This window comes from Struthio camelus, chromosome 1 (genome assembly GCF_040807025.1).
Source record: "Struthio camelus isolate bStrCam1 chromosome 1, bStrCam1.hap1, whole genome shotgun sequence".
NCBI lineage: Eukaryota > Metazoa > Chordata > Aves > Struthioniformes > Struthionidae > Struthio > Struthio camelus.
The window spans coordinates 27,769,920-27,796,643 of record NC_090942.1 but is presented as its reverse complement, the minus strand read 5'-3'; the positions used below and the strand labels follow the sequence as shown (position 1 = coordinate 27,796,643).

Here is a 26,724-nt window from a genome sequence, read left to right as displayed (position 1 = left end):
TGCCCTCCCGCACTCCCTCGCCAGCCCAAGCAAACGGCCCTGCCTTCCCGGCACAAAGGCGCTCCTGCCAGCTGCACGCCAGCTCCAACCCACCAGCCGCCGCCCCCGCCGGCACCGACGCAGCAGCCCGGCCCTCGCCGCCGCCCCCCCCACCCCCCGCGCCGCCCCGGCCCCCCCGCCGCCCCTCACCGCTTCGCCTTGTCCCGCCCGTCGAGGCCGACTCTCGGCAGCCACCGCCGCCGCCGCACCCGCGCCAGGTCGCCGCTGGCGGCCGCGCGGTGCAGCTTGCCCAGCTCCTTCTCCCGGAGCTCGTAGGCAGCGCCGACGCAGCGCAGGGGCGCGCTGCCGCCGCACGCCCACCGCGACCGCGACCGCGACCGCGACCGCGACGGCGACGGCGAAGGCGGCTGCCCCTGGCCCTGGCCGAAGAGCCCCAAGAGCCTCTTCATGCTGCGGCGGGCACGCGGGCGGCGGACAGCCCCGAGCAGGGGCCGCGGCCCGGGCCAGCTGCTGCGGGGCTGAGTCCCGGCGAGCTCGGAGCCCCCGGGCCGGGGGCAGAGGCGCCGGCCGAGGACAGCGACGCAGCGACGCTGGCAGCGAGGCACACGGCCGCAACAGCACCGAGGACCACCGGCTCCGGAGGCGGTGGCGGGCGCGCCGCGCATGCGCAACAGCCGCGGCGAGGGCGCGGGGGGGGGCGTCACAGGGCAGCGGGGTGACGCGCCGAGGGGCGGGGCTGTGCAGCGAGGGGGCGGGGCTGCGGCCGGGGCGGGCCCGGGGCGGGGCGGGGGGGGGCGCTGCCGCCTCCTTCGCGGCGCTGCCGGGCCGGGCCGGGGGGCGGCGGCGGCGGCGGGTGGCTGCGGGTGGCTGCGGCCGGCCGAAGGACGTCTTTGTTGGGGGTCCCTCCCCGGCGGCCCCCAGCTCCAGCTCTTACTCTGCTGTGCCGTCATTTCCCTGAAGAATTCATGCTGCTGCTGCTCCAGGTGCGGGACACTGTGCTCCTCGCAAACCTGCGCTCCCACTGTTTCCCTAAGGGCACGGGCGTCGCGAGCGCTTGGCCGAGCTCGCAGGGCTGAAGTAGCTCGTTGCGCCTGAAGAGACGGCGACTGCTTAGGTTGAGCCCCGCAGCTGGCTGCTCTGGCTGCTGCCCGGCCAGGCCGCGAGCGTGCCGGTCCTTCTGGGCTCCCAGCTCTGCGCCTGCGCCGTAGGAAGCCCAAGTGCCGGAGGGAGCCAAATTGGCCGCGAGTCGCGACTCTCACCGAGGTGAGCGACTCTCACCGAAAGCGGATCGCTCCAGCTGTTAGCAGAGACCACAGCGAGAGGCTGGAGGGCGATTGCTCCCTTTGGCAGAAAGTTATTATCAAAACGATTAAAATGTGGTTACGATTTCTTTCTCTAACCATTGCTGACTCCTTGCTGCCCACCTGCACCCCCAGGCCTTCCTCTGCCCAGCTGCTTTCCTGGCAGTAGCCCCCAGCCTGCCCCAGGTGCAGCCCTTGACAGTTCCCCTTGTCGAACTTGACTAGATGCCCGGTCGCCCGCTTCTCCCGCTTGTCACAGAATCACCGGACGTTTGAGGTTGGAAGGCACCTCTGGAGATCGTCTCGTCCAGCCCCCCCTACTCAAGCAGGATCACCTCAAGTAGTCGGCCCAGGACCCTAGCCAGACGGCTTGGGAACATCTCCGAGGACGGAGACTCCCCAAGCTCTCTGGGCAACCTCTTCCAGGGCTCAGTCACCCCTCACAGCAAAGAACTTTTTCCTCCTGTTCAGACAGGACAGCCTGTGTTTCAGTTTGTGCCCCTTGCCCCTCGTCCTACCGCTAGGCACCGCTGAGAAGAGTCTGCCTCCGACTTCTTTACACCCTCCCTTCGCATCCTGCCTACACCCTGATCCGCGGTCTTCTCTTCTGCAGGCTGAACAATCCCAGCTCTCTCAGCCTTTCCTCGTATGAGAGCTACTCCAGTCCCTTAATCATCTTAGTAGCCCTTCGCTGGACTCGCTCCAGTAGCTCCATCCCTCTCCTCTAGTGCAGGGGCCAGAACAGACGGGACTTTGCTCTACCCGCCTTGTAAGCGCTACCAGCTCCTGTCATGCCAGATGCCAGCGCTGAATTTCAGTGCTGCTGCTCCGGCGGCCAAGAACTTTCACCTCTCCCTGACACCCAGCAGGACAGAAGCAGGCAGGGAACCACTGGAAAACAGTTCCTCTCAGAGTTTGGCAACAGGACAACCCAAAGCGAAGGCACTTCAGAGGCGTTCCGCACCTGCTTTTGCTTTGCAGAGAGAAGAGCAAGTGCCCAGCACTGGACAGCGGTTCCGCTTTGCCAGTCACGCTGCAGGGCAGAGAACTTCCATAACCCCTTTCCCCTTTGCAGACTGCAAGCGGATCCAACAGCCTTCCAGACCGGCGGGCTTTGCGACCTTTCCTGGCTACCAGAAGCTCTCGCCCTCCCTTCTGCCCAGACCACAGGAAGCATCGTTCTCAAAGGCAGCAAGAGGCCAGTGCCCCGCTACGAGCGAGACGTGAGGCAACCGGGCACCTTGTCAAGTTCAACAAGGGGAACCGCCAAGGGCTGCACCTGGGGACGATCGAGGCCCCTGTCTTCACACACTCGTGCTTCCAGCCCCCGCTGAGGAAAAACACACAGTCTGCATGCTGGCCCTTGGCCTGGCTGCCAGGACAGGCTGAAGGAGCAGCTGGGAAGCCAGCTGAAGGGAGCAGAGCAGAGCAGAGCTGAGCTCTCCCTTGGACAAACGGCCTCTCTGCCCTCAGGCCTGGAGCTGTCTGCATAAGTGACTTTTGGTCAGACCAGCGCGAGGCAGAAGGGCTAAGCGCCTGCCCAGGAAGAAAGCCTGGCTAGGCCTTCAAAAACATGACTTCCATCATCCGTGCTGGCTAGCGCTGAACAACTCGCAAAACGCAGGGACAAAACGCAGCCCTTGCCCGCAAATGCCGCAGCAGGCCAGACTTCCACCAGCATCCACCATTTGGCAGCAATGCAACACGTACTACTCCATAAGAGACACGAGCAGAGGGGACAGTCATATGCGCAGGGCAGGCAAAGTCAGGAAGGGGAACAGAATAAAACGGAGAGACCTACTAGATTACAACATTTATTAAATACCAAGTTGGAACACAATACTTGCAGTTAAAGACCGCACGTTATTATTATTGGCTACACCGCACTGTTGCACTCGTACAAAAACAGTGGCAAGGGTTGCTTTTCCTCACAGCCTGGTAACGCGAGTCCCTCTGTCAGGAGGTAGTAGTCTCAGGATAACCACTCTTAGCTCTCTGGAACGGGGCTGTCAAAACATCGCGGCACTCTTGCGTTGCCCTGGAAAGCGGCTCCTGGTCTACGTTTTCTGAAGATCCTTCAGTAGATGCCCAGGGAGAAGCTCCAGCCGATCCAATGTTCAGCTCAGCCATTGCTGGGGAAGGGGCGGGGCGAGAGCGGGAGGGGAGAAAATGCCCTATGTTAGTGTTGCAGTAGGAAAAGGTCCCCAAAGCAAACAAACCTTATTACTCCCAGGAGACAGGCAACTCCAGTCACAATGCAAACGGATTCAATGCCACGGATTTGTGTCCGTCCTAGCAAACGGAAAGAGCTCTAGCGCAACGGCTGGCCACTCGCTAGGAGAGTAAAGGCTACTGGGACAGAAGGAATTGCTCTCAGGGGCTACCTGCTTTGCAACAGGCCCAGTCACCGCCAAGCCACAACTCTGGAGAAACAATTATCCTGAAGAGGTGGAATTGCTCAGGGCTCGGGGGCAGGGGCTGAACGTGCGCATAGGCCGCTTTTCCTCTCTGTGATCTAAAGGCAACTGCATACGACTCTGTACGACTATTATTTGCATAAGCAGCAAGTTGCCTCGCAGAGCTCTAGGTTGGAAAGCTAGTAGAAAACAACTGTGCTTAGCACAGGAGCTTGGCAGCTTTCCAGTAGTTGTGTTCAAAATGGAGGAACCGTCCTCTTCCTTGGTAACACCGCTAACAGATCCTGACAGATTACCTTGCTCAAGTTCTTCAGCGATATTTTTGACCATTCCCGCCGCACCTGCAAGTACAGACAAGATACCCTTAAGGCCTCAGTAGCTACATTCTTGTAGCATTAGCTTCTCAAGCCAACTGCAACATGGGAATAAACACTGGAAACATCACCCCCACTACAGAGAAAGTCTTTGTCCACCAAGGCCCAGCGTTCCCATTACTCTATGGCATTAACCGTCTCACAAAGCAATCCCCAACTCGAGAGCTTCTCCACACCCCCACTCTGTGCAAAGGCGGGAACGGATCACGGCATTTTGTGAAGAATCACGTGCTCCCTTGCCCCACTCTCGGCATGCGCTTCCCAAACCTCAGGGCACGCTGCTCACCACGCTGTGAGGAACATGCCGTCACACGGACTGCTAATTCTGGGGCGCGCCCGGACCAGAGCTTTTGCCGAGGTTGCAGCGCTCTGAGGGTCAGCAGGCGTGTCTAGACTCCTAGATTGGGCGCGGTGGAGCTAGGAACGGATGCTCATTTTCAGCTTGAGAATAACAGGTATTCCCAATGCCTTACCTCAGCCATATGAGCTTCCACTCTCTCCGTCACAGAGGAAGCGCTGCCCACCGGGTTCGTTGCCAGAGAGTGGCTTCTGCAGGGCTCATAGCATTGCGCAGCAGCAGCAGCTTCCGCAAGCCTCTCGTTAGCGCTCTCTCACTGCAGGCGTTTTGTGAGAGCCAATTCATATTCTAAATGCCTAACTCTCTGCTGCAGTCGGCCTACCGCGGAAGCTGCAGAAGCGGCTCTTAGTTGTTCCGCTCGGTCCTGGGCGGCTGCCTGTGTCTGAAGCAGATAATGCAGTTTCAACCCCCAGGAAAGAAAAAGAGATCATTCCCCCCAGGCCCTTTCACACACCCACTTTGAAGAGCACAACCTCACCCAGGGAGCCAACTGGGCCTCCTCACTGCCCTCTACAATCAAGGGCAAAACCCAAAAGCACCCCATTACATCATCCTTTTGGTTCAGAAAGAAACCGGCTCTCTCAGCGCAACTTTTTGCTTTGCTTTGTTTTGTTTTGAATCAGAGCTAGTACTAAGCCACCTCTGTCTCTCTAAGACACTAGTCCACTTGCAATTCTCGTCTTTCTTGGCGCTGTTACAGATTCGCCAGTGACCGAGGTGCGTAAAGAAGATTATTCACCACATCTCAGAATGCCTGAGGACAAGCATCCAACAAGCTCGCACCCTTCAGCAACCTCCTGAAGCTATAACGAGCCCATGACCCCACAGCACTGACCGGCACAAGCATAACATACCGAGAAATGACAACAGTAAAGAATGAATGACAAGCCACAAACGGACTGCGCGTACTAGCGGTAAGGGAGCTCACCTGCAGAAAGAGATTGACTTCCTGTAGTTTTTGCCTTAGCTCTTGCCCAGCCTTTTGCTCAATCTCCCTTTTATCCTCTTCTCTGTGCCTCTGATCCCTCATCTTGGCCTCTAAGCGACACCTCAGCGCAACCACCTCTTCTTCCAGCTGCCGCTTGCTCTTCCGCAGTTTGTCACGGCTCCCATGCAGCCAAGCCAACTCTTCTCGCGCACCTTCGTTTGCTTTCTCTAGCTGCCTCGACTTCCTCCGCTCTGCCTCCAGGGAGCAGCACAGCTCACGGACCTGCACACAGGGAAAGGACTCACTCACCTAAGCAGACCCAGAGGTCTAAGCGTACGCAGTTCTGTGACAATCCACCGAGCGTGTCCCTTTGTGCCGGGAGGCCTCCGCAGAACGACCGAACCAGTTGAGAGGCATTTTGCCCTGGTAAGGTAATTCGGCGGGCTCCCGACACTAAACAGGGTCGGCTGGTAGTGTAGGTGTCCCTACTCCTTAGGAATGAGTTTACTATTGTAACAGGTAAGTAACCGAGTGTAATGAACTAATGAACGGGAACGATAACAACTGTAATCATATTGACAACAATATACAATAATCACAAGGTATTCACTTGTTTACAGTGGTATACCTGAAGCTTCAGGAAAGAGGAAACAGAAATGATTATCTCTTTCTACATACACGCACACACACACACACACAGGTTTGAGTTTAGAAGACAATCAACAAAGAAGTGCCAGGGTTTCAGTAGGCCCCAAAGGTCAACTAAAACTCTGCCGCCGTCGTCGTCGTCGTCGTCTTCTCTCCGCAGAAACGCACCTTTTCCACACCTCTCACACCTATGCTTCCGATGTCCTTGCCTTTCATACTGTGGTTAGGCTTATAATGGTCCTACTTACCGGTCTTCCAGAGCACAAATTCATCTGTCAGACCTCAAAGATGCTGCCAGGGCCTCAAGCTTTCAAGCTGGGCTCTCGCCCAGAAAGGCCCAGGCTCACAAGTGCCCCGCTATCGCAACGCCTCTTCACTTCCCAAAGGATTACACAGGCTTTTTCAGGGACCATAAGAGACAGCCGTTCTTTTCAAAACACGGCCACCACATAATTAACACCACAACCCAACAGCCAGGAAAAGAATCTTACAGCTTTCCAAAACAAGCACCACAACAAGCCAGCCAAAGCTCACCTTTGTTCGTAATTTAGCAACTTCTCTGCCCCTTCCCGAACACGGGTCCTCCCTTTCGCCCGGGAAATTCATCTGGGACTCTCGCGCCCGCCTCTCATACGCCCTCACTTTCTTCATAGCTTTCTCCAGAAGCCTCTTCGACCTGCACAGCACATTAGCAAGTAAAGTAGGAAGCCCAAGCACAGTCCGCCTTTACGCATGCACTTCCCTAAGCACCACGCATACGGTGCGGGGCTTACTTCATTTGTACCATGGCGGACAGGCCAGGACTTCCAGAACAAGACACCAAGCCAAAACACCACACCAACCCACCCACCCACATCATTCCCCTCCCACACATCACTTGCCCAGTCAACATTTCATCTGCTCCCTTGAAGCTTCTCCCTCTGCCTGACAACAGGCACAAGACACAAGCGACTTCTTCCTGCCCTCCCGCCCTCCCTCTCTTCCCAGGACAACTGCCCTCCTGCCTGCACTTCCACCTACCTAAAACCGCACGCTCCCCTACAGAAGCCACTTGCAAGACCTAACGCAAGCCTTGAGCTCGCTCACCAACAGATACGTACTCGGAGTCTCAGGGGCAAGGTACATAACGCCTGACTCCCCGCTCATTCGACAGCTCTTACAAGTACTCAACGGCTGTACCTGTTGCATTCTTTCTGCAGTGCAACGTTTTTCTTCATTTCTTCCTCCAGGCGGGCTTCTGCGGGTTGTTTCCACTCTGCCAGCTCCTTCCCTGGCTTTCTTCCGCTCTCACGCTTTCCGGACAGGAAGAAGAAATGGCACACACGACTCACTCACGGCACCTAGAAGCACTAGGTGCGCACAGCCTTCCTCACAAAGGTGCGGCAGGACATCTCTCTCTGCTAGCCGAGGGCCGGCCCCACAACTCCAGGGGACAGAATCCCACGCAAACTGCAGCACTTCAATATTTCCACCACCCAGGCTAAGACCGAGGGACAGAAACTGGTGCCTGCCACCCCTCTCTCCCCCCACACCACCCTCCCCCCGACCCCCACTAAAGCAAAGACCACCCGCTACTAGCGAGGGGCTCACGGGGGCAAAGGTGCCACGCACACTGGAGAACACCTTCCTCAGGCCCTCCGCTAATAGCCGACGGTACTTAGGTATCCCCATCCGGGCAGAGCACAGCTTAATTTAAAGCTCCAGGGGGATCTTCAGCGACCAGCGGCAAATGGAATTCCTGGCACAGCCTGAGGAGGCCGCTTAAGACTTGGCAACGACGTGCTTGGCACCAAGGACGTTCCACAAGTTCACTTGCAGAACGCCTTTAAGGCGGCAACAGCTGAAGTGCTGCTGCCACACGGCTTAAGCACCACAACCGGTACAAAGCAGCAACCATTCACACCGGCGCACAAGTGCCGTAAGTGCCCTTACCTCAAACACTGTTAAGTAAGACTCAGCAGAGTAGCACACAAAACCAGAAAGCCTGCGAGCGGACCAACAGCAGCCGATCGCCTGCAGCCTGCAGGGAATGATTTCCCCGAGGCTCCCCAGGAAAATCTCTTCCGAAAACGCCCCCGCATACATACACACACAACTGCGCACAGTAGCTCATGAAACAGGAAGGCTATGACTAGCTTACAGAGGCAGAGGCGTGCAGCTCTTTCTGAAGAGCTTCGAGTCTAGCTGCCTGCTGCTGCCCTGTGTCTTCCAGCCGGGCGTTTTCCAGTTCAAGTCTTGAAAAGAAACACAGGCCTCGTTATGGAAATCCACAGGAGCACCAACACTGGCACAACAGCGCCAAATCACACAGTCCAAAGCAAAAGCCTCTCCCAAAATCGTGTACTGACTTGCTGAGATGCAACAAGGCCATCCTGCTGCTATTACACCAGCCCACAAAGCAAAGCCTTGCTTCACTGTGCCACTTCCTTACCGTCCCACTCGTTCCTCCAGGTCTTTTAGGCTAACGCCTCCCAAAGAGGCTTCCAGAAGGTCTTGCAGTTGCCGGGAAGAAGCTGTCGCTTCCCTCTGTTTCTCTGCCAGGGCCGTCTTCAAATCCTGAACACAACGCTCAGCCTGAACATGCTGCTCTTCCAACGCCTGCAACTGTAAAACCACGCTAGTCAGGACCCACGCTAGTCAGCTTCGCTTTCAGACAGACGACTCCACTGCTTCGACTCTCCAAAACCACGTTGCTCCTTCCGCTTTCATACCGGCCTCTCCCATCCCCATCTCAATTTCCTACCAGCTGCCCAAACGCAGCTGCAACACCAATCCTACTCCTTCCCGTGACTCGGGACGCTCCTAGCATCCAGCTGCTCGCTCCCCCACGGGAAGCATTACTGCAAAGGCTCTCCCTTCTCCTGCTGGCACTTCCCAACTCCAGGATAACGACCACAATCACAAAGACTTCTAGTCCAACGCTGCCCACGCTGCTATACCTTATTCTTACACAAATGGTGGAAAGCCGGTCCCTACACTCCTTCCTTCAACTCCGTACTTGCGTTGGTGGCAGCGGTGGGCGTAGTGAACGGAAAGCAAGTCAGTAGCTCTGAACGTAGCTCTCTCCAAAAACAACTTGGAAGTGAATTAGCATTTCGGGATCCTAATGCTTACTAACTACAGGTTCATCCCCAGGGCCCTGCAGGAACTATAGCACTTTGCGGCACATTTGCATCATGCAGCCACAAGATGGCCAAGATGTTTTCTACAGAAAAAGCTCAGCACTAGGGCCAACCCACGGCCTTCTCCGGGCAGCTAGGTTAGGAGGTCAAGTTCCTCCTACAGTCAGGGAACAGGACAAGTCACAGCACCTGCCTGACATGCTGCTTCCCGTATACAGTGCAAAAACCCCACCTAGCAACCAGCGCTGCGTGTGCGAGCGCAAACCATGAAGAAGGATCGCACCCTTTCAAGTGCTGCCCCCCCCCCAGAACACAGACTGTCACCTTCGCAGGCATTTGACCAGCTACAAAGAAGGAACCAAAGCTCTACACACACAGCCAAATATAGAGAAAGAGTACAACAGCCTCAACAGGAAAACACGCAGCACTCTCAGGGCACCCGGAGCTCACCCACTGTCACCTTCAGGTCCACCTCAAAGCTCAGGCGGGTTCGGAGAGACAACAAGCTGCTTGAGCAGCCTCCTCGTGGGTAGGTGTGACCCCCAACACACTGCTTGGCCCCTCACGCTTGAAAGGGCAGCTCCCTGACGCGCTTGGTCTGTTTGCCACCATGGGGCAGCGGCGGGAAGAAGGGAAGGCAACAGAAGGGACACCACTGCACTACTACCCTACAGCCTCAACAAGGGCTTTTCCCCATCGTTTACAGGGGAAAACCACCTCCTCACAGTCATGCAGGCCGCTACAGGCTTTGCCTACCTTGGCTTTCACCCTGGCCAGTTCCTCTTGCAACCGCAACTTGTCTCCCTGCAGCTCACCGCAGGAAACCTTTGGAACTTCAAGTGAACCTTCTGGAAGCAACTGCTTTCCAGGAGCTTCAGCAACCTCCGCCGGCAGCTCTGCGGCCATCGCCTAAGGAAAGATTGTGCCGTGAGCCTCACAAAAAGGGCACGAACATGCACTACCACCTTCTTTTCACTCACGACAGCCTTCTTCAGAGGGAGCCCAAAGATAACATACATCTAAAGTATATTTCACATCTGCCACTCTCTGCGGTCTTCCGCCTGCGCTCTTTTGGCAATAACACCTCGCTCTAGGCTAACATCTCCACAGCTCTTCAACACAGCTCCTCACCTGTCCGTCACACTGAAAATCAGTCTGTGTTGCAGCAGCCTCGCGTCCTTCACGCTCTCCTCCCTCCTTTGCAGACACCTAGGTGAGCGAGAACACAAACAAGCAGAGAGTGGTGCAAGCAATCTCCAGAAACGCTTCACCCACAAACTGCATTTCAAATGCAGGACTACCCAAGCACAACTCGGATTGTCGCTCAAGCATTACCTGCAGATTCACTGCTGCTTCGGGACTTTGGCAGGCCGTCAAGGAACGCAGGCTCTGGAAGTAGAACAGCCCTTTCAGAACCCCCAACTGCGCTCCCTCCAAGCCTACACCCACTCTGCTGCTGTCCTTAGTACTTGGCTGCACCGTCCCAAACACGCTCCTTTCACTGCATAACCTGGCAAAGCAGCAGCAGCCCTTCCAAGCACGCACAGAACCAGAACCTTCTCTCTTGCAGTAGGACTCTAGAAATACAACTCAAAGGCCACTTGCTGCCACTCCCAGGACATTAGCACACCCCACTTAGGCACAGTCCTCACCAAACCGCTTGCACAGAGCACAAGCGGCTCCAGGTCACAGGAACAAACCTGTGGCGCAGCCACCACAAGCGGCAACTGAGCCTCATCCCTGCTAGGGCCCACGTCCAAGGCAAGCTCCCGCGCACTTCCCCCCTCGGGCAACCCACTGCGCCCCTCACACCAAGCACCTCGGAATCCCAGGGAGAGTCGCTCTCGTCCTCCTGCTCCGCTCCTGCGGACGACGCAACACCTGCAAAGGAAGCCACAAATGACACACCACCGCTCCTTCTTTCCCTCTCCTGCTCTCCTCCAGCACGCAAGCCCTGCGCCCAGGACACACCAAACCGTTCCACTCCCCAGGAAAAACAAAGCAGCGTCATTTAAGGGCGCCTGCACCCCCAGCCGCACCACCACGCCATCGCCACTTCCTGCCGCCTTCTTGCCAGCACCACAGGCCCAAGCCCAGCAGCACAGCTCACGCCCCTACCAAGAACGCCCAACACATGCTCGGCGAGCATCCAAACAAGACTCTGCCATGCCACAGTCGCCGACTACGCAGCTCTGACGGCATCTCCCCTCCAAACTACAGCTCCAGAGTTGGCCCTTCACAATCCCTCGGCACGCTACAGGAGCGACCCGCAAAGCACTAGCCAAACACCCTCCCACCCGCAGGAAGTCACCAAGAAACAACCCTCCTTCCCTAGCACTACCACAAAACATCTCCCTCCAGCTACGTTCCCTCCCCCCCTCCCCGCCATTGCCTGCCCAGCGCCTACCTGCCTGCTCTACCCTCTCACAGGCAGATCGCCATTTCAGTTCATTCACCCAGCCCAAAGAGCAGAGAAACAAAGCCCCTCCATGTCTAGAAACTCACCTCTCACACCAGCAGGGGCTCCTGCAGCAGCCGCCACTTGGGCACCACCAGGAGCCTCCTCTCCCTTCCTTTCCGGTGAGTCGTCCTAAAAGAGATCGGCCCGCACACTTAGAAAGAACAGAAACAAGCAGCCTCCACGAGAACGTATGTGAAGGGACGGCAATGCCGAAGCTCACAAACGCCCTGCTCCCTTCCCCTAAAGCCCCTGAGAAGCACTACCCACACTCCAGCTTCCCCTACACGGCAATACTCAGCCGCACACACATCCTTCCCCCCTCCTTTGCACCAACAAACACCGCCAGCTGCCTGCTTCTCCAACAACCTGAGGCAAACCTCCCCCTGGGCCCTCGCTTCCACTCTCCAACCCCCAACTGCGCTCCCTCCAAGCCTACACCCACTCTGCTGCTGTCCTTAGTACTTGGCTGCACCGTCCCAAACACGCTCCTTTCACTGCATAACCCGGCAAAGCAGCAGCAGCCCTTCCAAGCACGCACAGAACCAGAACCTTCTCTCTTGCAGTAGGACTCTAGAAATACAACTCCAAGGCCACTTGCTGCCACTCCCAGGACAGCAGCCTCTGCCCAGGCCATCCACACCTTGCCAAATACTTCTCCTCTCTCGAGCCACAGAGAAAAACCTTCTCGCTCCTCTTTTACAAGGCCTGCAGATGTCTTTATGTACACAGCAATACCTAATGTCACTAACGTCCTGCTCCCATTCCATAAAGCCCCCCGAGAAGCACTGCCCGCACACAGTCAGGCTCTGCCTTCACCTACGTTACCTTATCCAGCAGCACACACACCCTTTCCCCCTCCCTTGGGCTCACGAGACCACCAGCTGCCTGCTTCTCAAACTACCGTAGTCTCACCTCCCCCTCTTTCCTCACTTTCACTCCTCCAACCACCATCACATCTTACTATGCCACACTAGCTCTTCTCACACAACAGCTGCCACACTCTCTGACAGGCCACTGAGACAAGGGCAACCAGGTTGCAAATAAACATGCCTGCATCTCCAGCACTACGGGGTGCGTTCCTGCACCACACTCGGCTTCTTCAGCTTCTTCATCATGGCACAGCCCCAATGCCACACACCTCAACTGAAAAACAAACCAAAACAAAACAAAAGAAACAAAAGGAAGGGGAAACAGGTGCTGTGAGATCCCATGCAAGCCCGCAATGCCATCCCCCAGGAGGAAAAAAAGACCCTCTTGAGCCACTCCCCCCGCCCCCAAGCACTCTTGGGCAACCTGACAAGGACGAAAGAAAGGAGAGCCAGGAGATGAAGCATTGCAGCAGATCTTGAACAGCAAGTGCCCTTTTCCCCATATCAGCCTGAATTCTATCACCAAAGTTACTGGAAACAAACAGCAAGGCTTGGAGGACAAAAGAACAGGCCATCTAGAGGCTGATCAGCTTTGGGACGAGAACTCTGACTCAGGTGAAGAAAACCATGTGGTCGCTTTTCTTGTCACCTACTGCTCTTCCCACCCGCAACCGCAAGCCTGCTGCATGCTCTGCCACGGACGGCTACAAGGCTTGGAGCAAACAGCTCACCGCAGCTGAAAGACTGGCAGGCAGGAGACCGCGGGGCAGGAGAAAACCACCCTGCCTGGACACGCGCTTTTGCCCAAATCTAGACAGCTCTGCCCTGCAAACGAGTCGCTCCACGGGCAGTTCTCCTTCTGGAGGCACTTTACCTTGGCAGCTAAACTGCTTTTTTCTTCCTCAGAAGCAGGACAGCTGTCATCGCTCTCCTCTGCCTCCAACACTCTTCAAAGGCAAAGGCAAAGGCAAGAAGGACCGTCTCGCTCAAATCTCCCCTCTTTTTCGGCAGGTTAAGGTCGTTGGCAAAAGCTACTGTTCGAGGCTCACCTCGTGAAGTATTCGTGGGAAAAGCCACCTCTCACTGTTCAAATATTAATTGACAGGATTAATTCTTAGCATGTCGGACCTTCGACTTTCAGCAATGCAGACAAGCATGTTACACGGACAATTCTACAGGCCAGACTAGAGTGAAGCAGTCATGCCAGACAGCATGAACGAAAGCATGCCCCAAACCACCAATTTCTCCCATCCTACTCAATTCTCGCTGCCCCCCCCCACCCCCCGCAAAATAAAAAAGGACAAGAATTCCACACCGCCCTTGTCTTTCCTTCGAACGTTCCAAACCTCAAACCTGCCATGGCATGAATATGCTATGTGAGCAGGCAGCGAGCAAATGCTGGTAGCGGTTGAACAGGACAAGAAGGAAACAAACTGCCGAGCTCTTCATACCACACAGGCAGAGATCGGTCTCTCTCTCGTGCTCTCTTTGCCTCTACCCCCACCCCCGCCAACCTGTGCTTCAAAATGCCAGAGACTACGCTGTATTTCCTGCTCTACCCAGCCTCCCACCCATCACCCCCAAAACCAAAAGCCAGCCTCAAAACCAAAGGACTATCCTCACGGAGGAGGATCACCAGCGCGTCTCTACTCCGTCCCTAGCAAGGGTACTCAACAGGCAAGAGGGACGGAACCCTGCCAAGCTTCAATACAAGCCACCACAAGAAAAGGCCGTAGGCATTCTCCTCCTCAGCTCCTCCACAGTTAAGCCTCCTACCTCCTCTGTCCGCAGCAGGTGTGCCCAACGCAAACGCAGCAGCTCCTGCCTCGCAACGAGTGCTAAGCACTGGCGTGCTTTCTGCGCTGCCTGCACAAGCTTCTCCCACGTTTTTCTCGGCTGCGCGGTCTGCCAGCTGTTCACTAACACTAGGGAGGTGCGGAAAGAAAGGGAACACTGTCACTATAATCAACTACATCCTTGCATAACACCACTTACCAAACAAGACGATTTGCGGGGGAAGCTTTCCTCAACTCCCCAACTCACGCTTGACACAGGGAACGCTACGTCCCGGAAGATTCCACTGAGCCCACCTTCAACAAAGGTCTCCACGCATCATTAAACCTTGCGCCTCTTACCAAACACGTCCGCACACCAACACGGACATTCGGACCGCTTAGCGACTCTCACCGTGACCTAAAGCACTTACCCAGTGTGTCCAGACCTCCTAGCATAAGCCTCCGCTGTCCATCCAAGAACGTCTTTCTGGCAAAGGTCAGCACCATAGCCAAGAAGAACTTCTATCATGCTCACGTCCCCGGCAGAGGCGGCAAGCATCAGAGGGGTCCTAAAGCAGCCACAAGACGAGACAAAAGCTATCAGGAGACACCGACGTTTCACTGGCGTTCCTTTCATCCCTATTTGCTCCCAAAACAATTACACCTCCCCCTTTCCTACAGCCAGGAGGAAAGCAAAGCCAACCACACGGAAGCCCACGAGAACTCGGGTTGCAAGGGGCCGCAGCACGTCCCTGGGCCAAACGTCTCCCCCGCTAAGCACCCTCGGCTACCCGGCCAGACCAGGCAAACTTCACCAATGCTCAGGAGACCCACGCCCCGTTTTGACAAACCCTTCACCTTTCCGACTGATCTCGAGCGTGCACGTCGGCTCCTTTGCTAAGCAGGAACTCCACCATCTCTACGTGATGCGCGGACACGGCCAGAGAAAGGGGCGTGTATCCCATCTGAAAGCATAACGCCCCTCTCCAGTTAGAAAAACACAGAGAAGCAAAGCAACTTTTTCTTCTCAGGAGCGGCCTGACCCAAATTCCACGCTTACCTTATTCTGCGCATCAAGATGGGCGTTGTGCGCCAGTAACTGCCCTGCTAGGCAGGTGTTAGGAGCAAGGGCAGCCAGGTGAAGGGCAGTGTTGCCGTTAGCATCCGCAAGGTTAGCGTCGGCGCCATGCGCTAGCAGAATGGCGACGCAGCCTTCGTGCTGGCACTGCACTGCCTGCCAACCACACGGGAAACAAGGAAACGTTGCCAGCAATTACGCTTCCCTCTGGCAGAATTCCCACAGCTTGCCGACCTCGGACAACAATAACGCGCCCAAACATTAGGCAACGCACGCCTAGCCAGCGCCCAGCGCACCACAAGCTCCACCCAGACCTACCTCCAGAATCACCCAAGAGCTCGATCGCTCGGGGCGCAATTTAGAAGCCCTGCCTACCGCAGCACCCACGTACCTTCATCAGTGGCGATCTCTTGAAGTTGTCACGAGGATTTAGCTTGCACTTCCTCTCTACTAAGTACAAGACAACCTCCGCATGTCCGTTAGCGCAAGCCAGATGCAGAGGTGTCCTAAAAATTGAGCATGTTACCTTAGCGCAGGCCAGACAGCTGAAGAGACCGCGCCTGCCCATGTCACGCGGGTGACCGCTGCACACCCAAAGCCCGAGACGCCGGGGCTAGGAAAAAGCCCCTCCCCGCCCCAGCCCCAGCCCCAGCCCCAGCCCCAGCCCCCACTTAGGAAGACAACGTTGCCTCAGCTCCGCGCTCCCTTCCCTGCGCGTGCATCCCTGCGCCCAGGCCCCCCATTTCTCCCAGCCAGCCTCCGGCTTCCGCTCTGCAACTGCTGCCCTCCGCCCTGGCACCTCCTCCCTGCCTCCAACACCACTACGCACGCAGCCCAGCAAGCAAGAGCAAGGCTTGCGCACCTCCAGCCTACGGCAAGGCAACCTCCACCTGCTGCCAGGACCACTCACGCCACAGCAGCGGGCCGCAGGCCCAGCACGTGCCTTTTATAACACCAGAACATCCCCTCGCTGCTGGCCTTGCCGGGAAGTCGCGCCCTCTGGCCTCTTCCCGGCCTTACTGCTGCAGCAAGCACCAGCACGCGCTCGCTCCCAAGGGCCCTCCACAACACCTACCAAACCCGACAGCAGAAACCTTCCCCCTCGACCCTGTCACGCTCCCAGCAACAAAGTCCCGCTCCGGCCTGGCCACACACGCAACCGGCCTCCGAGCCCCGAGCCCCGAGCCCCGAGCCCACCCCGCGCGCGCAAGGCCGACTGCCCTCCCGCACTCCCTCGCCAGCCCAAGCAAACGGCCCTGCCTTCCCGGCACAAAGGCGCTCCTGCCAGCTGCACGCCAGCTCCAACCCACCAGCCGCCGCCCCCGCCGGCACCGACGCAGCAGCCCGGCCCTCGCCGCCGCCCCCCCCACCCCCCGCGCCGCCCCGGCCCCCCCGCCGCCCCTCACCGCTTCGCCTTGTCCCGCCCGTCGAGGCCGACTCTCGGCAGCCACCGCCGCCGCCGCACCCGCGCCAGGTCGCCGCTGGCGGCCGCGCGGTGCAGCTTGCCCAGCTCCTTCTCCCGGAGCTCGTAGGCAGCGCCGACGCAGCGCAGGGGCGCGCTGCCGCCGCACGCCCACCGCGACCGCGACCGCGACCGCGACGGCGACGGCGAAGGCGGCTGCCCCTGGCCCTGGCCGAAGAGCCCCAAGAGCCTCTTCATGCTGCGGCGGGCACGCGGGCGGCGGACAGCCCCGAGCAGGGGCCGCGGCCCGGGCCAGCTGCTGCGGGGCTGAGTCCCGGCGAGCTCGGAGCCCCCGGGCCGGGGGCAGAGGCGCCGGCCGAGGACAGCGACGCTGGCAGCGAGGCACACGGCCGCAACAGCACCGAGGACCACCGGCTCCGGAGGCGGTGGCGGGCGCGCCGCGCATGCGCAACAGCCGCGGCGAGGGCGCGGGGGGGGGCGTCACAGGGCAGCGGGGTGACGCGCCGAGGGGCGGGGCTGTGCAGCGAGGGGGCGGGGCTGCGGCCGGGGCGGGCCCGGGGCGGGGCGGGGGGGGGCGCTGCCGCCTCCTTCGCGGCGCTGCCGGGCCGGGCCGGGGGGCGGCGGCGGCGGCGGCGGCGGGTGGCTGCGGCCGGCCGAAGGACGTCTTTGTTGGGGGTCCCTCCCCGGCGGCCCCCAGCTCCAGCTCTTACTCTGCTGTGCCGTCATTTCCCTGAAGAATTCATGCTGCTGCTGCTCCAGGTGCGGGACACTGTGCTCCTCGCAAACCTGCGCTCCCACTGTTTCCCTAAGGGCGCGGGCGTCGCGAGCGCTTGGCCGAGCTCGCAGGGCTGAAGTAGCTCGTTGCGCCTGAAGAGACGGCGACTGCTTAGGTTGAGCCCCGCAGCTGGCTGCTCTGGCTGCTGCCCGGCCAGGCCGCGAGCGTGCCGGTCCTTCTGGGCTCCCAGCTCTGCGCCTGCGCCGTAGGAAGCCCAAGTGCCGGAGGGAGCCAAATTGGCCGCGAGTCGCGACTCTCACCGAGGTGAGCGACTCTCACCGAAAGCGGATCGCTCCAGCTGTTAGCAGAGACCACAGCGAGAGGCTGGAGGGCGATTGCTCCCTTTGGCAGAAAGTTATTATCAAAACGATTAAAATGTGGTTACGATTTCTTTCTCTAACCATTGCTGACTCCTTGCTGCCCACCTGCACCCCCAGGCCTTCCTCTGCCCAGCTGCTTTCCTGGCAGTAGCCCCCAGCCTGCCCCAGGGCACAGGGGCTATTTGTCCCCAGGTGCAGCCCTTGACAGTTCCCCTTGTCGAACTTGACTAGATGCCCGGTCGCCCGCTTCTCCTGCTTGTCACAGAATCACCGGACGTTTGAGGTTGGAAGGCACCTCTGGAGATCGTCTCGTCCAGCCCCCCCTACTCAAGCAGGATCACCTCAAGTAGTCGGCCCAGGACCCTAGCCAGACGGCTTGGGAACATCTCCGAGGACGGAGACTCCCCAAGCTCTCTGGGCAACCTCTTCCAGGGCTCAGTCACCCCTCACAGCAAAGAACTTTTTCCTCCTGTTCAGACAGGACGGCCTGTGTTTCAGTTTGTGCCCCTTGCCCCTCGTCCTACCGCTAGGCACCGCTGAGAAGAGTCTGCCTCCGACTTCTTTACACCCTCCCTTCGCATCCTGCCTACACCCTGATCCGCGGTCTTCTCTTCTGCAGGCTGAACAATCCCAGCTCTCTCAGCCTTTCCTCGTATGAGAGCTACTCCAGTCCCTTAATCATCTTAGTAGCCCTTCGCTGGACTCGCTCCAGTAGCTCCATCCCTCTCCTCTAGTGCAGGGGCCAGAACAGACGGGACTTTGCTCTACCCGCCTTGTAAGCGCTACCAGCTCCTGTCATGCCAGATGCCAGCGCTGAATTTCAGTGCTGCTGCTCCGGCGGCCAAGAACTTTCACCTCTCCCTGACACCCAGCAGGACAGAAGCAGGCAGGGAACCACTGGAAAACAGTTCCTCTCAGAGTTTGGCAACAGGACAACCCAAAGCGAAGGCACTTCAGAGGCGTTCCGCACCTGCTTTTGCTTTGCAGAGAGAAGAGCAAGTGCCCAGCACTGGACAGCGGTTCCGCTTTGCCAGTCACGCTGCAGGGCAGAGAACTTCCATAACCCCTTTCCCCTTTGCAGACTGCAAGCGGATCCAACAGCCTTCCAGACCGGCGGGCTTTGCGACCTTTCCTGGCTACCAGAAGCTCTCGCCCTCCCTTCTGCCCAGACCACAGGAAGCATCGTTCTCAAAGGCAGCAAGAGGCCAGTGCCCCGCTACGAGCGAGACGTGAGGCAACCGGGCACCTTGTCAAGTTCAACAAGGGGAACCGCCAAGGGCTGCACCTGGGGACGATCGAGGCCCCTGTCTTCACACACTCGTGCTTCCAGCCCCCGCTGAGGAAAAACACACAGTCTGCATGCTGGCCCTTGGCCTGGCTGCCAGGACAGGCTGAAGGAGCAGCTGGGAAGCCAGCTGAAGGGAGCAGAGCAGAGCAGAGCTGAGCTCTCCCTTGGACAAACGGCCTCTCTGCCCTCAGGCCTGGAGCTGTCTGCATAAGTGACTTTTGGTCAGACCAGCGCGAGGCAGAAGGGCTAAGCGCCTGCCCAGGAAGAAAGCCTGGCTAGGCCTTCAAAAACATGACTTCCATCATCCGTGCTGGCTAGCGCTGAACAACTCGCAAAACGCAGGGACAAAACGCAGCCCTTGCCCGCAAATGCCGCAGCAGGCCAGACTTCCACCAGCATCCACCATTTGGCAGCAATGCAACACGTACTACTCCATAAGAGACACGAGCAGAGGGGACAGTCATATGCGCAGGGCAGGCAAAGTCAGGAAGGGGAACAGAATAAAACGGAGAGACCTACTAGATTACAACATTTATTAAATACCAAGTTGGAACACAATACTTGCAGTTAAAGACCGCACGTTGTTATTATTGGCTACACCGCACTGTTGCACTCGTACAAAAACAGTGGCAAGGGTTGCTTTTCCTCACAGCCTGGTAACGCGAGTCCCTCTGTCAGGAGGTAGTAGTCTCAGGATAACCACTCTTAGCTCTCTGGAACGGGGCTGTCAAAACATCGCGGCACTCTTGCGTTGCCCTGGAAAGCGGCTCCTGGTCTACGTTTTCTGAAGATCCTTCAGTAGATGCCCAGGGAGAAGCTCCAGCCGATCCAACGTTCAGCTCAGCCATTGCTGGGGAAGGGGCGGGGCGAGAGCGGGAGGGGAGAAAATGCCCTATGTTAGTGTTGCAGTAGGAAAAGGTCCCCAAAGCAAACAAACCTTATTACTCCCAGGAGACAGGCAACTCCAGTCACAATGCAAACGGATTCAATGCCACGGATTTGTGTCCGTCCTAGCAAACGGAAAGAGCTCTAGCGCAACGGCTGGCCACTCGCTAGGAGAGTAAAGGCTACTGGGACAGAAGGAATTGCTCTCAGGGGCTACCTGCTTTGCAACAGGCCCAGTCACCGCCAAGCCACAACTCTGGAGAAACAATTATCCTGAAGAGGTGGAATTGCTCAGGGCTCGGGGGCAGGGGCTGAACGTGCGCATAGGCCGCTTTTCCTCTCTGTGATCTAAAGGCAACTGCATACGACTCTGTACGACTATTATTTGCATAAGCAGCAAGTTGCCTCGCAGAGCTCTAGGTTGGAAAGCTAGTAGAAAACAACTGTGCTTAGCACAGGAGCTTGGCAGCTTTCCAGTAGTTGTGTTCAAAATGGAGGAACCGTCCTCTTCCTTGGTAACACCGCTAACAGATCCTGACAGATTACCTTGCTCAAGTTCTTCAGCGATATTTTTGACCATTCCCGCCGCACCTGCAAGTACAGACAAGATACCCTTAAGGCCTCAGTAGCTACATTCTTGTAGCATTAGCTTCTCAAGCCAACTGCAACATGGGAATAAACACTGGAAACATCACCCCCACTACAGAGAAAGTCTTTGTCCACCAAGGCCCAGCGTTCCCATTACTCTATGGCATTAACCGTCTCACAAAGCAATCCCCAACTCGAGAGCTTCTCCACACCCCCACTCTGTGCAAAGGCGGGAACGGATCACGGCATTTTGTGAAGAATCACGTGCTCCCTTGCCCCACTCTCGGCATGCGCTTCCCAAACCTCAGGGCACGCTGCTCACCACGCTGTGAGGAACATGCCGTCACACGGACTGCTAATTCTGGGGCGCGCCCGGACCAGAGCTTTTGCCGAGGTTGCAGCGCTCTGAGGGTCAGCAGGCGTGTCTAGACTCCTAGATTGGGCGCGGTGGAGCTAGGAACGGATGCTCATTTTCAGCTTGAGAATAACAGGTATTCCCAATGCCTTACCTCAGCCATATGAGCTTCCACTCTCTCCGTCACAGAGGAAGCGCTGCCCACCGGGTTCGTTGCCAGAGAGTGGCTTCTGCAGGGCTCATAGCATTGCGCAGCAGCAGCAGCTTCCGCAAGCCTCTCGTTAGCGCTCTCTCACTGCAGGCGTTTTGTGAGAGCCAATTCATATTCTAAATGCCTAACTCTCTGCTGCAGTCGGCCTACCGCGGAAGCTGCAGAAGCGGCTCTTAGTTGTTCCGCTCGGTCCTGGGCGGCTGCCTGTGCCTGAAGCAGATAATGCAGTTTCAACCCCCAGGAAAGAAAAAGAGATCATTCCCCCCAGGCCCTTTCACACACCCACTTTGAAGAGCACAACCTCACCCAGGGAGCCAACTGGGCCTCCTCACTGCCCTCTACAATCAAGGGCAAAACCCAAAAGCACCCCATTACATCATCCTTTTGGTTCAGAAAGAAACCGGCTCTCTCAGCGCAACTTTTTGCTTTGCTTTGTTTTGTTTTGAATCAGAGCTAGTACTAAGCCACCTCTGTCTCTCTAAGACACTAGTCCACTTGCAATTCTCGTCTTTCTTGGCGCTGTTACAGATTCGCCAGTGACCGAGGTGCGTAAAGAAGATTATTCACCACATCTCAGAATGCCTGAGGACAAGCATCCAACAAGCTCGCACCCTTCAGCAACCTCCTGAAGCTATAACGAGCCCATGACCCCACAGCACTGACCGGCACAAGCATAACATACCGAGAAATGACAACAGTAAAGAATGAATGACAAGCCACAAACAGACTGCGCGTACTAGCGGTAAGGGAGCTCACCTGCAGAAAGAGATTGACTTCCTGTAGTTTTTGCCTTAGCTCTTGCCCAGCCTTTTGCTCAATCTCCCTTTTATCCTCTTCTCTGTGCCTCTGATCCCTCATCTTGGCCTCTAAGCGACACCTCAGCACAACCACCTCTTCTTCCAGCTGCCGCTTGCTCTTCCGCAGTTTGTCACAGCTCCCATGCAGCCAAGCCAACTCTTCTCGCGCACCTTTGTTTGCTTTCTCTAGCTGCCTCGACTTCCTCCGCTCTGCCTCCAGGGAGCAGCACAGCTCACGGACCTGCACACAGGGAAAGGACTCACTCACCTAAGCAGACCCAGAGGTCTAAGCGTACGCAGTTCTGTGACAATCCACCGAGCGTGTCCCTTTGTGCCGGGAGGCCTCCGCAGAACGACCGAACCAGTTGAGAGGCATTTTGCCCTGGTAAGGTAATTCGGCGGGCTCCCGACACTAAACAGGGTCGGCTGGTAGTGTAGGTGTCCCTACTCCTTAGGAATGAGTTTACTATTGTAACAGGTAAGTAACCGAGTGTAATGAACTAATGAACGGGAACGATAACAACTGTAATCATATTGACAACAATATACAATAATCACAAGGTATTCACTTGTTTACAGTGGTATACCTGAAGCTTCAGGAAAGAGGAAACAGAAATGATTATCTCTTTCTACATACACGCACACACACACACACACACACACAGAGGTTTGAGTTTAGAAGACAATCAACAAAGAAGTGCCAGGGTTTCAGTAGGCCCCAAAGGTCAACTAAAACTCTGCCGCCGCCGTCGTCGTCGTCGTCTTCTCTCCGCAGAAACGCACCTTTTCCACACCTCTCACACCTATGCTTCCGATGTCCTTGCCTTTCATACTGTGGTTAGGCTTATAATGGTCCTACTTACCGGTCTTCCAGAGCACAAATTCATCTGTCAGACCTCAAAGATGCTGCCAGGGCCTCAAGCTTTCAAGCTGGGCTCTCGCCCAGAAAGACCCAGGCTCACAAGTGCCCCGCTATCGCAACGCCTCTTCACTTCCCAAAGGATTACACAGGCTTTTTCAGGGACCATAAGAGACAGCCGTTCTTTTCAAACACGGCCACCACATAATTAACACCACAACCCAACAGCCAGGAAAAGAATCTTACAGCTTTCCAAAACAAGCACCACAACAAGCCAACCAAAGCTCACCTTTGTTCGTAATTTAGCAACTTCTCTGCCCCTTCCCGAACACGGGTCCTCCCTTTCGCCCGGGAAATTCATCTGGGACTCTTGCGCCCGCCTCTCATACGCCCTCACTTTCTTCATAGCTTTCTCCAGAAGCCTCTTCGACCTGCACAGCACATTAGCAAGTAAAGTAGGAAGCCCAAGCACAGTCCGCCTTTACGCATGCACTTCCCTAAGCACCACGCATACGGTGCGGGGCTTACTTCATTTGTACCATGGCGGACAGGCCAGGACTTCCAGAACAAGACACCAAGCCAAAACACCACACCAACCCACCCACCCACATCATTCCCCTCCCACACATCACTTGCCCAGTCAACATTTCATCTGCTCCCTTGAAGCTTCTCCCTCTGCCTGACAACAGGCACAAGACACAAGCGACTTCTTCCTGCCCTCCCGCCCTCCCTCTCTTCCCAGGACAACTGCCCTCCTGCCTGCACTTCCACCTACCTAAAACCGCACGCTCCCCTACAGAAGCCACTTGCAAGACCTAACGCAAGCCTTGAGCTCGCTCACCAACAGATACGTACTCGGAGTCTCAGGGGCAAGGTACATAACGCCTGACTCCCCGCTCATTCGACAGCTCTTACAAGTACTCAACGGCTGTACCTGTTGCATTCTTTCTGCAGTGCAACGTTTTTCTTCATTTCTTCCTCCAGGCGGGCTTCTGCGGGTTGTTTCCACTCTGCCAGCTCCTTCCCTGGCTTTCTTCCGCTCTCACGCTTTCCGGACAGGAAGAAGAAATGGCACACACGACTCACTCACGGCACCTAGAGGCACTAGGTGCGCACAGCCTTCCTCACAAAGGTGCGGCAGGACATCTCTCTCTGCTAGCCGAGGGCCGGCCCCACAACTCCAGGGGACAGAATCCCACGCAAACTGCAGCACTTCAATATTTCCACCACCCAGGCTAAGACCGAGGGACAGAAACTGGTGCCTGCCACCCCTCTCTCCCCCCACACCACCCTCCCCCCGACCCCCACTAAAGCAAAGACCACCCGCTACTAGCGAGGGGCTCACGGGGGCAAAGGTGCCACGCACACTGGAGAACACCTTCCTCAGGCCCTCCGCTAATAGCCGACGGTACTTAGGTATCCCCATCCGGGCAGAGCACAGCTTAATTTAAAGCTCCAGGGGGATCTTCAGCGACCAGCGGCGAATGGAATTCCTGGCACAGCCTGAGGAGGCCGCTTAAGACTTGGCAACGACGTGCTTGGCACCAAGGACGTTCCACAAGTTCACTTGCAGAACGCCTTTAAGGCGGCAACAGCTGAAGTGCTGCTGCCACACGGCTTAAGCACCACAACCGGTACAAAGCAGCAACCATTCACACCGGCGCACAAGTGCCGTAAGTGCCCTTACCTCAAACACTGTTAAGTAAGACTCAGCAGAGTAGCGCACAAAACCAGAAAGCCTGCGAGCGGACCAACAGCAGCCGATCGCCTGCAGCCTGCAGGGAATGATTTCCCCGAGGCTCCCCAGGAAAATCTCTTCCGAAAACGCCCCCGCATACATACACACACAACTGCGCACAGTAGCTCATGAAACAGGAAGGCTATGACTAGCTTACAGAGGCAGAGGCGTGCAGCTCTTTCTGAAGAGCTTCGAGTCTAGCTGCCTGCTGCTGCCCTGTGTCTTCCAGCCGGGCGTTTTCCAGTTCAAGTCTTGAAAAGAAACACAGGCCTCGTCATGGAAATCCACAGGAGCACCAACACTGGCACAACAGCGCCAAATCACACAGTCCAAAGCAAAAGCCTCTCCCAAAATCGTGTACTGACTTGCTGAGATGCAACAAGGCCATCCTGCTGCTATTACACCAGCCCACAAAGCAAAGCCTTGCTTCACTGTGCCACTTCCTTACCGTCCCACTCGTTCCTCCAGGTCTTTTAGGCTAACGCCTCCCAAAGAGGCTTCCAGAAGGTCTTGCAGTTGCCGGGAAGAAGCTGTCGCTTCCCTCTGTTTCTCTGCCAGGGCCGTCTTCAAATCCTGAACACAACGCTCAGCCTGAACATGCTGCTCTTCCAACGCCTGCAACTGTAAAACCACGCTAGTCAGGACCCACGCTAGTCAGCTTCGCTTTCAGACAGACGACTCCACTGCTTCGACTCTCCAAAACCACGTTGCTCCTTCCGCTTTCATACCGGCCTCTCCCATCCCCATCTCAATTTCCTACCAGCTGCCCAAACGCAGCTGCAACACCAATCCTACTCCTTCCCGTGACTCGGGACGCTCCTAGCATCCAGCTGCTCGCTCCCCCACGGGAAGCATTACTGCAAAGGCTCTCCCTTCTCCTGCTGGCACTTCCCAACTCCAGGATAACGACCACAATCACAAAGACTTCTAGTCCAACGCTGCCCACGCTGCTATACCTTATTCTTACACAAATGGTGGAAAGCCGGTCCCTACACTCCTTCCTTCAACTCCGTACTTGCGTTGGTGGCAGCGGTGGGCGTAGTGAACGGAAAGCAAGTCAGTAGCTCTGAACGTAGCTCTCTCCAAAAACAACTTGGAAGTGAATTAGCATTTCGGGATCCTAATGCTTACTAACTACAGGTTCATCCCCAGGGCCCTGCAGGAACTATAGCACTTTGCGGCACATTTGCATCATGCAGCCACAAGATGGCCAAGATGTTTTCTACAGAAAAAGCTCAGCACTAGGGCCAACCCACGGCCTTCTCCGGGCAGCTAGGTTAGGAGGTCAAGTTCCTCCTACAGTCAGGGAACAGGACAAGTCACAGCACCTGCCTGACATGCTGCTTCCCGTATACAGTGCAAAAACCCCACCTAGCAACCAGCGCTGCGTGTGCGAGCGCAAACCATGAAGAAGGATCGCACCCTTTCAAGTGCTGCCCCCCCCCAGAACACAGACTGTCACCTTCGCAGGCATTTGACCAGCTACAAAGAAGGAACCAAAGCTCTACACACACAGCCAAATATAGAGAAAGAGTACAACAGCCTCAACAGGAAAACACGCAGCACTCTCAGGGCACCCGGAGCTCACCCACTGTCACCTTCAGGTCCACCTCAAAGCTCAGGCGGGTTCGGAGAGACAACAAGCTGCTTGAGCAGCCTCCTCGTGGGTAGGTGTGACCCCCAACACACTGCTTGGCCCCTCACGCTTGAAAGGGCAGCTCCCTGACGCGCTTGGTCTGTTTGCCACCATGGGGCAGCGGCGGGAAGAAGGGAAGGCAACAGAAGGGACACCACTGCACTACTACCCTACAGCCTCAACAAGGGCTTTTCCCCATCGTTTACAGGGGAAAACCACCTCCTCACAGTCATGCAGGCCGCTACAGGCTTTGCCTACCTTGGCTTTCACCCTGGCCAGTTCCTCTTGCAACCGCAACTTGTCTCCCTGCAGCTCACCGCAGGAAACCTTTGGAACTTCAAGTGAACCTTCTGGAAGCAACTGCTTTCCAGGAGCTTCAGCAACCTCCGCCGGCAGCTCTGCGGCCATCGCCTAAGGAAAGATTGTGCCGTGAGCCTCACAAAAAGGGCACGAACATGCACTACCACCTTCTTTTCACTCACGACAGCCTTCTTCAGAGGGAGCCCAAAGATAACATA

The 26,724-nt window shown here is 56.8% G+C and overlaps 1 protein-coding gene across 1 annotated transcript; it reads right to left on the bottom strand.

The window, feature by feature from the left end:
- Window positions 1–14,710: 14,710 nt before the first annotated feature.
- LOC138065747 (ankyrin repeat domain-containing protein 7-like) lies at window positions 14,711–16,850 on the bottom strand (the record flags this gene model as incomplete). Its single annotated transcript, XM_068931166.1, has 5 exons — window positions 14,711–14,822; window positions 15,112–15,218; window positions 15,314–15,487; window positions 15,723–15,837; window positions 16,738–16,850. Coding segments are annotated over 5 exons (621 nt in total), but the record flags the coding sequence as incomplete, so codon positions are not given.
- Window positions 16,851–26,724: the final 9,874 nt, after the last annotated feature.